Source organism: Eschrichtius robustus, chromosome 1 (genome assembly GCF_028021215.1).
Source record: "Eschrichtius robustus isolate mEscRob2 chromosome 1, mEscRob2.pri, whole genome shotgun sequence".
Classification (NCBI taxonomy): domain Eukaryota; kingdom Metazoa; phylum Chordata; class Mammalia; order Artiodactyla; family Eschrichtiidae; genus Eschrichtius; species Eschrichtius robustus.
The window spans coordinates 116,261,624-116,274,563 of NC_090824.1; the positions used below are offsets into that span (position 1 = coordinate 116,261,624).

The 12,940-nt window shown below is 35.9% G+C and overlaps 1 protein-coding gene across 2 annotated transcripts in view; it reads left to right on the forward strand.

Annotated features, from left to right (window-relative positions):
* The window catches only part of UNC13C (unc-13 homolog C), a 589,653-nt gene that overhangs the window by 255,119 nt on the left and 321,594 nt on the right, over window positions 1–12,940 (forward strand). For both annotated transcript variants that reach the window (XM_068536284.1, XM_068536278.1), the window contains 3 exons: window positions 1,674–1,843; window positions 4,614–4,729; window positions 6,645–6,808. In XM_068536284.1, the coding sequence (XP_068392385.1) occupies window positions 1,674–1,843; window positions 4,614–4,729; window positions 6,645–6,808 (450 nt within the window). The remainder of the gene's footprint in view (window positions 1–1,673; window positions 1,844–4,613; window positions 4,730–6,644; window positions 6,809–12,940) is intronic.

Below are 12,940 nucleotides of genomic sequence, written 5' to 3' on the forward strand. Positions count from 1 at the left end.
ACAAGCACAGTGAGCCTCTGCTTGTAGGTAAAGGTAGCTGTGCTCCCTTGCATCTCTGCTTAGAGACTGTCTAGCTCTAGTTTGAGTGCATCTCTACCACAGTACACTTTTGAAAGCGGCAAGATTTAATACGCACATGCCAATATTCTGAATTTTATTCCTACCATTCACACTAATAAAAAAGCTTCAGTTGGCATGTGGTCACAGTTCCAAAGCATAGCAAGCACCAGTTTGACTAGCTGTTTCGCTACTGCATTTCAAAATGCATTAGCTTTCGAGCCTGAGGTAATTAAATCTTCACTGTTTGCCCTCATCATCTCCTCCACAGAGTCAATTCCACGTTTTAAGTCCTATTATTGCAGCTCCCTTCATTCTTTAAAAATTATTACATTGATCAGTATTCTTAGTTGCAAACAACGGAGTCTACTCTAGTTAGCTTATACAGAAAAAAATTTTATTTCATAGACTCTTAGGTCACTCAGGAATTTTTGGAGAGGTCCAAATGCTCACCTCTAAATCTACTGTGCAGAAACAATGTCCAATTATATCATGGGGTTTCTTTGGAGAAGACACCATTGCCACCATTGATCAATACTTTGTCCCGGGCTTCCCTGGTGGCGCAGTGGTTGAGAATCCGCCTGCCAATGCAGGGGACACGGGTTCGAGCTCTGGTCTGGGAAGATCCCACATGCCGCGGAGCAACTAGGCCCGTGAGCCACAACTACTGAGCCTGCGCGTCTGGAGCCTGTGCTCCGCAACAAGAGAGGCCGCGATAGTGAGAGGCCCACGCACCGCGATGAAGAGCGGCCCCCGCACCGTGATGAAGAGTGGCCCCCGCTTGCCGCAACTAGAGAAAGCCCTCGCACAGAAACGAAGACCCAACACAGCCAAAAATAAATAAATTTATTAAAAAAAAAAAATTCTTTGTCCCTCAGGACTGAATACTGGAGACTCTACAATAAAGTACAAAAGACCACCACCGTTGTTGCCGAAAGAGCAAAACCCCACAATACAGTCACTGGCTCGCTTTGCTCAATTTGAGTTCAGATCTTGCTTGAATGCAGGTCAAATATCTGGACCGTAACTACAAAGGAATCTAAGAATGTATTTGATCTAGCTTGTCTTGAGAAGACGAGGAACATAAGGAGAAATGTAGGCAAAATGGAAGGAGAGTGTTTAGAGAGGCTGGGCATCCATATGTGATGATTTGATTTAACAATATCTTACATGCTTACTGGGATTTTTAGCTGATCAGTCGGACTCTGTGATGTCCACTTCCTCAACACCCATTGCAATTAAGTTATCTTTATGGTACAGAATTTTCTGAGCATGGACATGTTGTCATAGATAGCTATTGCAAATAGGAAGTATACCTTAGAGAAAATATCCCAAAGATTTCTGATCCATATTTGATTATGTCCAGTTCAGTTAAAGGAAATAGAATGGAATGGGGTGGGATTTTCCCTTATTAACATTAGTTAACTATCACAACTTTTTTTCAATATCCCTGATACCTGCAACATCCCATGGGTGGAATAGTCTGTGGGAAATCTTATTTACTATGTGATATACTGCGCCTTTCTGGCTTAGATAGATTTAAAACAAGTTGCTAACATCAGATGCCATTTAGAGAAGTTATCAATGGTTGTTAACTTATCCACGTCTATTTTCAGTGAGTGCCATAACTCCACAGATCGAATCAAAGTCAGAGTGTGGGATGAAGATGATGACATTAAGTCCAGAGTGAAGCAACATTTCAAAAAGGAGTCAGATGATTTTCTGGGACAAACGATTGTAGAAGTGAGGACCCTGAGTGGAGAAATGGATGTCTGGTACAATTTAGGTGACTGTCTTTATATCTACTTGAAAAATGTTAAATAAAATTCCAGAATATCTGTGGAAGGTATTATATTCCCATATAGGTAAAAATAACCAGTGCTTTTCTCGAACATTCTCATGGATTTCAGGCAGTTTAGTTTCACTAGAAATTAAGGTGATAATTATTCAAACTCTGTATTTTTGAAAGATATTGGTAAATTTGAGATGAAAAGAGAAAAGTCTTTCTAGGAATCAACTGGGTGTCTTTTAGGAGAAAAATATCCCATTCTGAATTTTTAATGCATAAAGTATAGCTTCAAAAAACTTTGCCAAATGTATAGAAAATAAATAACTTATGACTTAATAATGTCTGACTTATTTCCTTTTAGTCCCTTAATGAATTCTGGCAATAAAGGAAAAGTGTATTTTGGATATTTTTCAAAGATGATATAAAAGTAGGCTTTAGCAGGCAAAGCCAGATACACATGTGAACTTCTGCTTGTTCTGATGATGAAGATATTGAGCGTATGTTTAATTGGCATGATTTTAAAATGGAATTTTATTATGGAACCAAGAATTGAATAAAGATAAGTTTTCATTTGACTTTTACTACAATTGAATAATAAGCTAGAATCTTCAGTGCTGACTTAATAATAGTAAGAATATATGGATCACCTCATTTTCTGTAAAGGACATGATCCCAAATGGCTTTATCATATCATCTGAAATGTTTTAATTAAATCTTTAAGGTCTGGTTGTGAATCTGAGAAAGGTTTACATACTCCCAGGATTACGAAGTGTTTCCATTTAGGATACCAACTTATCTTAGCAAATTAAAGAGCGCTTTTGACTTTTTGAAAACCTACCTACTTCAAGTAATGTAATATTTGGCAAAGTAAAGGGGTAAGGCCACAAAATTAACGAACAGCTGAATTATATAATAATTTAAAGAAGGAGAGATATATAACTTATCTGAACACAGATGATTCAAGCTAGACTAAAAACTCGTTATCAAAAAATATTTTATTTTGAGGAAATCTTTAAAGAAAATTGGTGCTTCTCCATTATTGGCATAGAGTTTTTGCTTCACTTATAATGATAATCCTTCTGTATCTTGTTTATACTATTAAATAACTTTATATATGAAAACAGGTGTTAGGCAAAGGGTAAACTTCAGGGCATTAACTCTGCACAATACCCACAAGTTGTGTTTTAATTAAAGAGGCTTGCCTACGTGAGTTTTTTTTTTTTTTTTTTTTTTTTTTTTTTTTTTTACAATAAGTTAACATGTTCTTGAATTGAGGGAGTTAGAATTCGGAACAGAAATTCCTCAAATTATTCTTTTGACAAAACGTACAAGGGTATATTTAGTTTGCAAAAGAATTTGAATGTGCTTTTAATAAAATCTGCCATCCAGCTTTTGTGCAGAAACTGTCCTTCAGTCTATGGAAAGAAAAACATGATGCAACATAACATGGGCACCTTTGCTTGCTCAGCCTCAATTCATACTTTTGTGCTGTCATTGCTGATGTTTAACCTTTAGAAAGAGGGAGAACAGGTCTTAGCTTTGTATGAAATCCCACGGTGGGTTCCATCCCCATTAGTACCATATTTTCATTCTTTGTACAATGTTCCTCCTTCCTCATTACTTAGAATTCATTCCACCGTGCAGAGGAGGACTTGGCCAAAAGTCCTAGGCATCTAAGCAGAGCCTGTGTCCCATGGATCCATTGTGATGATGGTAGTTAAAATGTTCCCCTGTGATTCCAGGAAAAGGTCTGTGACATAAAGGTCTCAGGACTTGACTTTCTCTTGGCTTCAGCAGAGAACTTCAGCATTTGATGAGAATCAGTGATCTCCCAGCCAACAGGAGAAACTCTCAAGATCCTGGCAGTCCTAAGGGAAGAATCTTCGCAACACAATGACTATTAAATATTAACGATGAAAGTCATCAGACATTCCACAAGAAGAAAGTAGACTATGTGATTTAACTGTATCTTATTTGGCTAAAAATACAGTTACGCTTAGAAAGAGGGGCAATTAAAGAAGTCTTCACCACTGACTTTGTGTCACTCTATCTCTTTATCTTTTGTTTTTGAGATGGGTCAGCTTGCTTCTTTATGTGTTTCATCGGGGAAGTAGGTATCAGACATAGGTCTCTTACCTACATTCACACCCTAGGAATTTTGTGACTAGGCTTTTCTTTCTCTCACAGCTACTACTCAGTTCATATTAGACACACGTGCATACACTTACACACACATTACTAGACTGAATTGGCTACATACTGATTCCATTCAAAGAAAGAGTGAATCTAACACATAAGTAAACACAGGCTGTAGGCTATAGGTCTTCATGAATCACTGACAAAGAAACCTAATAACAAATGTTTTTGTTAGAGCTTTGACTCATTTTTTCAAGGACGGAAAGAAAGAGTGGGGCTTTTAGATAAAATACTTTCCTGATTAATTTTATCTTTTAGTTATTTTGCTTTTAATTGCCCAAATAATTAATTTCATTGTATAAACTGATCTAGTACACAGAAATTTATATCAGAATGGTAGGGTCTTCTGATTGAGTTTTTCTATTTGAAAGATTTATATCACAGTTTGCCAATCCCAGTGACATATCAGGCGCATTATTTTAAATTGTATTTAGCAGAATCATTATGGTTAATCAAATCTGATCTAGAAAAATGGCTTTTAGCAATATAAGCCCTTTTTTAATGCTTTCGAGAACTTGTATAGGAAACATGATGTCAAAAATGACTGACCAATTACTTTTTGCTTTATCAGAGAAACGGACAGATAAATCAGCTGTGTCTGGGGCCATTCGATTGAAAATCAACGTGGAAATAAAAGGAGAGGAGAAGGTTGCTCCGTATCATTTACAATATACATGTTTACATGAGGTAAGTAAATTGAATTGTATTAATAACAAAGCCTTAGGAAAGATTGTATTGTTTATGGATCATGCAACAAAATATTTGTTTTAAAAATAGAATTGAATTAGGTTTGTAAAATTGTCCCTGAAGTTCTTACTCTATACTATAGCAAGTGATGTGCTAGGGTATCACATAGCCTGTGTATTACCCCGTGAAGAGAGAGTTCGTTGTCTTTGAATGGATTTAGAACAAACGTATGAGGCAGGTTTTAATAAATGAGGCAATAAGATGATAATGAACAAGTAGACCAAATTAAATTACCGTTCTTCCAGGGAGGAAGAAGAATATTAGAAAGCATTTATTGAAGAAATAAGTCATGATATTTTGGAAGCATTTTAAATATATAGTACTTTAGTAATGGAGGAGAGGATCCAAATCATGATAGTTTTTGAGAATTCTGAGTAAGTGTTCAGATTTTGTTGAAGATTTAATTAGGAGTATTGTCTATTAAATATAAAAATTCTGACGTTGTAGCAATGGCTTTGGGGAGCCAATGTAATTAGCAGTAATTTTGTCTGTCTTTTTCTGAGTGCAACAGAGGGCTTTATACATACTGAAGCCTCCTCCATTTTAACTACCCTTTACACAAACACATCTGGGTGGCAGGTATCAGAATGTAGCTTTCCATCCACGGATAGTAGAGAATATACTACCCAAAAGAAGGAGCCTGTTGGCTTAGAGAGAGGTAGAGAGCACCCAATTGGAGTCAAAAGGGCAGGTTCATCAGTTCCTGTTTGTGCCTCAGCGTAAATGCACAGACAGATAATCTTGGGCTTTTATTATTGGATGCTTTGCAACTGAGAGCTTAGTTAGACATGTCACCAGAGCTTTTCCCTGATGCAAATGACACATCCCATGTATCAAAAAATATGAAGTGAAGCTGAGGAATATGCCTTTTCCCATGTTCAAAGGGTACAGAGGAAGTACCTTCCTAAGAAAGAAAAAGATAGCTGGGAGAATCTTTGCTCTTTGTACATTATTTTTCCTAAATATATCTATGAAAATGTATATATGTAATTATTTTCACCTCCGTTTTACTAAAGAAGGAAATGAGGAACAATATTTAAGTCATTTACACATTATACAGTCATTAGATATAGAACCAAGCCTTAATTTCCTGACTACAGTCTAGCCAGTGATAATCCATCAAGAAAGGTGGTTCAGTTTTTAGACCAGCACCAATAAAGCCCTTGAACTGGCAGGATGGGGAGCCAACACTGACCTTAAAATGTGGGCAGAGATTTAGGATCACAGGAACAGCATCATGCTTTGCTTTTCAGAGTCTTTTCTGTTGGTCCAAGACACAAAAAGAAATGAAATCCAAGAAAGGGTCCTTCAGTGACCCAGGCTGCATCCGTGCAGCAGTTTCTAAACTTCTTCGAAGCGAAAAGGAATTCTTTGTAGTGATGTTTTTTCATTACAAAATTCTAAAAATATTTATTTTCAGCCTGAACTCATTGTCATGGCTCATACCGTTTTGCAGCCGAAGTCCTTTAGTATTATTTGCATACCTAGATTCTGTATTAACATAGCCAAAACACATTATTCATCCAGAGCTTTATAATTTACTCAGAGCCCATGAATGCAAAAGATGTTCCAGCATGTAGAAATGTTTACATGAGAAAACATTTACTTCCTTCTAAAATGATTTGGTATATCTGAAACATTTAAATCATTGATTCCGTATAAACTTAGACAGAAATAAAATCAGAACTTGCATAAAGATGAGGTACGTGAGAACGAAAATCTGAGACATTTCTATTGTTTATAGATGCTGATGAAACATTAGGTGCAATTATAAGTATAATTTAATGAAAGTTACAGTTAAATATATCTGGCCTAGTCTGAGAAAACTGAACATTTGAAAACCACTTACTTTTAGAATTTGTTCCATTACTTGACTGAAGTGAAATCTAATGGTGGAGTGAAAATCCCAGAGGTCAAAGGGGATGAAGCCTGGAAGGTTTTCTTTGATGATGCCTGCCAAGAAATCGTCGATGAATTTGCCATGCGTTACGGGATTGAATCCATTTATCAAGCTATGACGTAAGTATTATAGAACATTTACACGCTCAGAATGGCTGTTGAAATCCAAACGGGGAATAAAAAGGGTGTTCGTTTCCCTTCTTCTAAATCAAATGAAATTTTGATGAAAAAGACAGTTACATTTTGGATGTAATTGATTGGATGCTGGCTACTTTCTCTATTACAGCTATAAAGTATTAAGGATTTGGTAACTCACTACCATCATCTTCCCAATTCTTATTCCATTCCCATGTGCTGTTCTTTGACTAGCAGCATTAGCAGCACCTAGGAACTTAGAAATGTAAAATTTCTACCTTACTTCAGACCTATTGAATCAGAAACTCTAAAGGTGAGGCCCAGCGATCTGTTTTAATCTGCCCAACACGTGATTCTCATACACTCTGAAGTTAGAGAACCAATGCCTTACTTGATATCTGAGAAACTAAAGCCTGATGATTAAAGTGAGTCGTCCAAGGTTACAAAGCCTGTTAGCATCAGAGACACATCTAGAGTCCCTACGGTGTTGACCGTAACTTTAGACTATATCCTTCCTTCCTATGTTTATCTCAGTGCTGCTAATTGGGCGAAACCAAGATTTATTGACCACCCATAGAACCCAAACACTACAGTAAATGTGATCCTGTAGAAGTGAGCCGTACAGAAATACACCCCTTACTGAGGAGTTTCAGTAAGGATTTAGAATGGGGTTATATTACTTGTCCAGAGTTTATCTTTTGAAACCGGGTCTAAGTTTATAAGTGCATTCTGTTCAGATATAAACCATGTATAATATGTAAACTGTGTACATATATTAGGACTATTCTTTCATATTAGAGATCAAATCATATTTTCATGTGAACAGAATAGATGCTGACCCAGATAGTCAATCATTTTCAGCCAACTTGATGGATATATATTGGACCAAAATCTTCAAGGTTTATTGCTCAGAGAATTTAATCAACAGTCATATTTCTAGAACATCATATGTAAGAATGATTTTTTAAAATTTTCTGATAGTGTGTGCTTTTTCAGGTTGCAGGATGTCCTAATGCTAAATAACAAAGGCTTGTAGATTCTTAGGTATGAAGAGGAACTTAGAGGTCACCCAACTGAACCTCCCTCTGAATCAGGAAACCCTGTTTGTGCATCCCTCACTAGTTATTATCATCCCTCTGTTTGCTCACCTGCAGTAACAGGGAGCTCACTCCTTTTTCTTTTAATTGAAATATAGTTGATTTACAATGCTGTGCTAATTTCTGCTGTGTAGCAAAGTGACTCAGTTATACACATATATCCATTCTTTTTTATCTTCTTTTCCATTATGGTTTATCCCAGGAGATTGGATGTAGTTCTCTGTGCTATACAGTAGGACCTTGTTGTTTATCCATTCCAAATGTAGTAGTTGGCATCTACTAACCCCAAACTCCCAGTTGACCCCTCTCCCTTTCCCACTCCCCCTTGGCAACCACAAGTCTGTTCTCTATGTCTGTGAGTCTGTTTCTGTTTTGTAGGTAGGTTCTTTTGTGCCATATTTTAGATTCCACATATGAGTGATATTATATGGTATTTGTCTTTCTCTTTCTGACTTCACTTAGTATTATAATCTCTAGTTATATCCATGTTGCTGCAAATGGCATTATTTCATTCTTTTTTAGTATTCCATTGTGTGTACATACCACATCTTCTTTATCCATTCATCTGTCAGTGGACATTTAGGTCGTTTTCATGTCTTGGCTATTGTGAACAGTGCTGCTATGAACATAAGGGTGCTTGTATCTGTTTGAATTGTAGTTTTGTCTGGGTGTATGCCCAGGAGTGGGATTGCTGGATCATATGGTAGTTCTAATTTTAGTTTTCTGAGGAACCTCCGTACTGTTTTCCATAGTGGCTGCACCAACTTACATTCCCACCAACAGTGTAGGAACGTTCCCTTTTCTCCATACTCTCGCCAGCATTTGTTATTTGTAAACTTTTTAATGATGGCCATTCTGACTGGTGTGAGGTGGTACCTCATTGTAGCTTTGATTTGCATTTCTCTAATAACTAGTGATGCTGAGCATCTTTTCATGTGCCTATTGGCCATCTGTATGTCATCTTTGGAGAAATGTCTGTTAAGGTCTTCTGCCCATTTTTCAATTGGGTTGTTTGTTTTGTTGTTGTTGTGTTGTATGAGCTGCATACAATATGAGTTGTGTATTTTGGAGATTAAGCCCTTGTTGATTGCATCATTTGCAAATATTTTCTTCCATTCCATAGGTTGTCTTTTTGTTTTTTTGTATGGTTTCCTTTGCTGCATAGCTTGTAAGTTTGATTAGGCCCCATTTGTTTATTTCTGGTTTTATTTTTATTGCCTTGGGAGACTGACCTAAGAAAACATGATATGGTTTATGTCAGAGAATGTTTTGCCTGTGCTCTCTTATAGGAGTTTATCATGTCATGTCTTATGTTAAATAAGTCTTTAAGCCATTTTGAGTTTATTTCTGAGCATGGTGTGAGAGTGTGTTCTAACGTCAGTGATTTACATGCATCTGTCCAACTTTCCCAGCACCAGTTGCTGAAGAGGCTGTCTTTTTCCCATTTTATATTCTTGCCTCCTTTGTTGAAGACAAATTGGTCATAGGCGTGTGGGTTTATTTCTGGGCTCTCCATTTTTTTCCCCCATTGATCCGTATGTCTGTTTTGGTACCAATACCACACTGTTTTGATTACTGTAGCTTTGTAGTATTGTCTGAAGTCTGGGAGAGTTATGCCTCCTGCTTTGTTTTTTTCCCTCAGGATTTCTTTTGGCAATTCTGGGTCTTTTATAGTTCCACATAAATTTTTGGATTATTTTTTCTACTCCTGTGAAAAATATCATGGGTATTTTGATAGGGATCACATTAAATCTGTAGATTGCTTTGGATAGTATTGCCATTTTAACAATATTAATTCTTCCAATCCAAGTGCATGGGATATCTTTCCATTTCTTTGAATCCTCTTTTATTTCCTTTATTAATGTTTTAATATTCTCAGCGTATAAGTCTTTCACCTCCTTGGTCAGGATTTATTCCTAGGCATTTTATTTTTTTGGTGCGATTTTAAAAGGTATTTTTTTTTTTTACATTCCCTTTCTGATACTTCATTGTTAGTGTAAAAAAAATGCAACTGATTTCTGAATGTTAATCTTGTATCCTGCCACTTTGCTGAATTCATATATTAGATCTAGTAGTTTTTGTGTGGAGTCCTTAGGGTTTTCTATATATAGTATCATGTCATCTGCATATAGTGACAGTTTTACTTCTTCCCTTCCAATTTGGATACCTTTTATTTCTTTTTCTTGTCTGACTGCTGTGACTAGGACTTCCAATACTACGTTGAATAGAAGTGGTGAGAGTGGGCATCCTTGGCTTGTCCCAGACTTTAGCAGGATGGCTTTCAGCTTTTCACCGTTGAGTGTTATATTGGTTGTGTTTGTCATAAATAGTTTTTATTATGTTGAGATATGTTCCCTCTATACCCACTTCTGTAAGAGTTTTTACCATGAATGGATATTGAATTTTGTCAAATGTTTTTTCTGCATCTATTGAGATGATCATGTTGTTTTTGACTTTTCTTTTGCTAATGTGGTGTATTACATTGATTAATTTGCATATGTTGAACCATCCTTGTGAACTTGGGGTGGATCCCACTTGGTCGTGGTGTATGATCTTTTTTATGTGTTGTTGGACTTGATTTGCTAATATTTTGTCGAGAATTTTTGCATCCATAGTCATCAAAGATATTGGCCTGTAATTTTCTTTTTCGGTGGTATCTTTGCCTGGTTTTGGTATCAGTGTGATGGTGGCCTCATAGAATGTCTTTGAGAGTGGTCCCTCCTCTTCAGTCTTTTGGAAGAGTTTAAGGAGGATTGGAATAAGTTCTCTGTATGTGTGGTAGAATTCTCCTGTGAAGCCATCTGGTCCTGGACTTTTGTTTGTAGGGAGTTTTTTTTTGTTTTTTGTTTTGTTTTGTTTTAACTACAGATTCTAATTTACTTCTAGTGATCGGTTTGTTCAGATTATCTATTTCTTCTTGATTCAGTTTTGGTGGGCTGTATGTTTCTAAGAAGTTGTCCATTTCTTCTAGGTTGTCAAATTTGTTGGCATATAATTGATCATAGTATTCTCTTACGATTTTTTGTATTTCTGCAGTATCAGTTGAGATTTCTCCTTTTCATTTCTTATTTTGCTTATTTGGGTTCTCTCTCTTGTCTTCTTGATTATCCTGGCCAGAGGTTTGTCAATTTTTTTTACCATTTCAAAGAACCAGCTCTTGGTTTAGTTGATTTTTTTCCTATTTTTTTAATCTCTATTTTAGCTATTTCTACCCTGAGTTTTATTATTTCCTTCCTTCTGATTACATTAGGTTTTGTCTGTTCTTTTTTTTCTAATTCTTTTAGATGGTAGGTTGGCTTGTTTATTTGAGATTTTTGTTGTTTTTTGAGGAAGACATGTATCACTATGGACTTTCCTCTAAAAACTGCTTTTGTTGCATCCCATAGATTTGTATAGTCGTGTTTTCATTGTCATTTGTCTCAAGGTATTTCTAAATTTCCGTTTTGATTTCCTAGTTGACCCACTGGTTTTTTAGTAGCATGTTGTTTAGTCTCCATGTAGTCGTTTTTTTTCTCATTTCTTTTCCCGTGGTTGATTTCTAGTTTCAGGCCATTGTGGTCAGGGAAGATGCTTGAAATAATTTCTATACTCTTAAATTTTTTGAGGTTAATTTTGTGCCCTAGTACATGGTTAATCCTAGAGAGTGTTCCATGTGCCCTTGAAAAGAATATGGATTCTTTTTTTTTTTTAATGTGTAATGTCCTGAAAATATCAATTAAGACTAACTGTTCTATTGTATCATTTAGGATCCTGTTGCCTCATTGACTTTCTGTCTAGATCTGTCCATTGATGCGAGTGGGGTGTTAACATCTCCTACTATTGTTGTATTCCCATCAATTTCTCCCTGTATGTCTGTTAGTATTTGTTTTACGTATCTTGGTGCTCCTATGTTAGGTGTATGTACATTGATGAGTGTAAAATCTTCTTCTTGTATTGATCCTTTTACCATTATATAGTGTCCTTCTTTATCTTTCTTTATGGCCTTTGTTTTAAAGTCTGACATGAATATTGCAACTCCTGCTTTCTTGTCATTTCCATTTGCGTGAAATATCTTTTTCCATCCCCTCACTTTCAGTCTATGTGTGTCCTTTGCTCTAAGGTGGGTCTCTTGTAGGCAGCATATTGTAGGCTCTTGTTTTTTTATCCAGTCTGCCACTCTATATCTTTTAATTGGAGCATTCAGCCCATTGACATTTAATATAATTATTGATACATATGTATTTATTGCCATTTTAAACCTTGTTTTCCAGTTGATTCTGTGTTTCTTCTTTGTTCCTTTGTTTTTCTTTCTGTGGTTTGATTTCCTTTTATTTTATGCTTGTGTTCTTTTGGGGTTTTGTGACTCTATTTTATGTTTTTGATTTGTGGCTGCCCTGTTTTTCAAGTATGTTAACCCCTTTCTATATCTGCTTGCTTTAGACTGATAGTCATATAGGCTCAAACACATTCTAAAAAAAAAGAATCTACATGCACATTCTTAAAAAAAAAACATAATCTACATTTTCCATTTTATTACTCTCCTTACACACATTTTATGATTTTGATGTTCTTTTTTACATCTTCATGTTTATCCTTTTGCTGTTCCATGTGTTTATCATTGCTTTCACAGTAGTTTTTTTTTTTTTTTTTTTTAATCATCTGTATACTGGCTAATTTAAGTGATTTACTTTCCAATTGTGATTTCCTCCTTCCTATATCTGCTTGTTTCTTTTCGATTTAGAGAAGAACTTTCAACATTTCTTTTAAGGTAGGTTTAATATTCCTGTATTCTTTTAGTTTTTGCTTGTCTGAGAAATTCTTTATTTCTCCTATTTTAAATGATAATCTTGCTTGGTATAGTATTCTAGGTTGCAGATTTTTCTCTTTCAAGACTTTGAGTATATTTTGCCACTCCCTTCTAGCCTGTAGAGTTTCTGTAGAGAGATCAGCTGATAGCCTTACGGGGGTTCCCTTGTAATTAACACCTTGTTTTTATCTTGCTGCCTTTAGAATCCTCTCTTTATCTTTAACTTTGTCATTT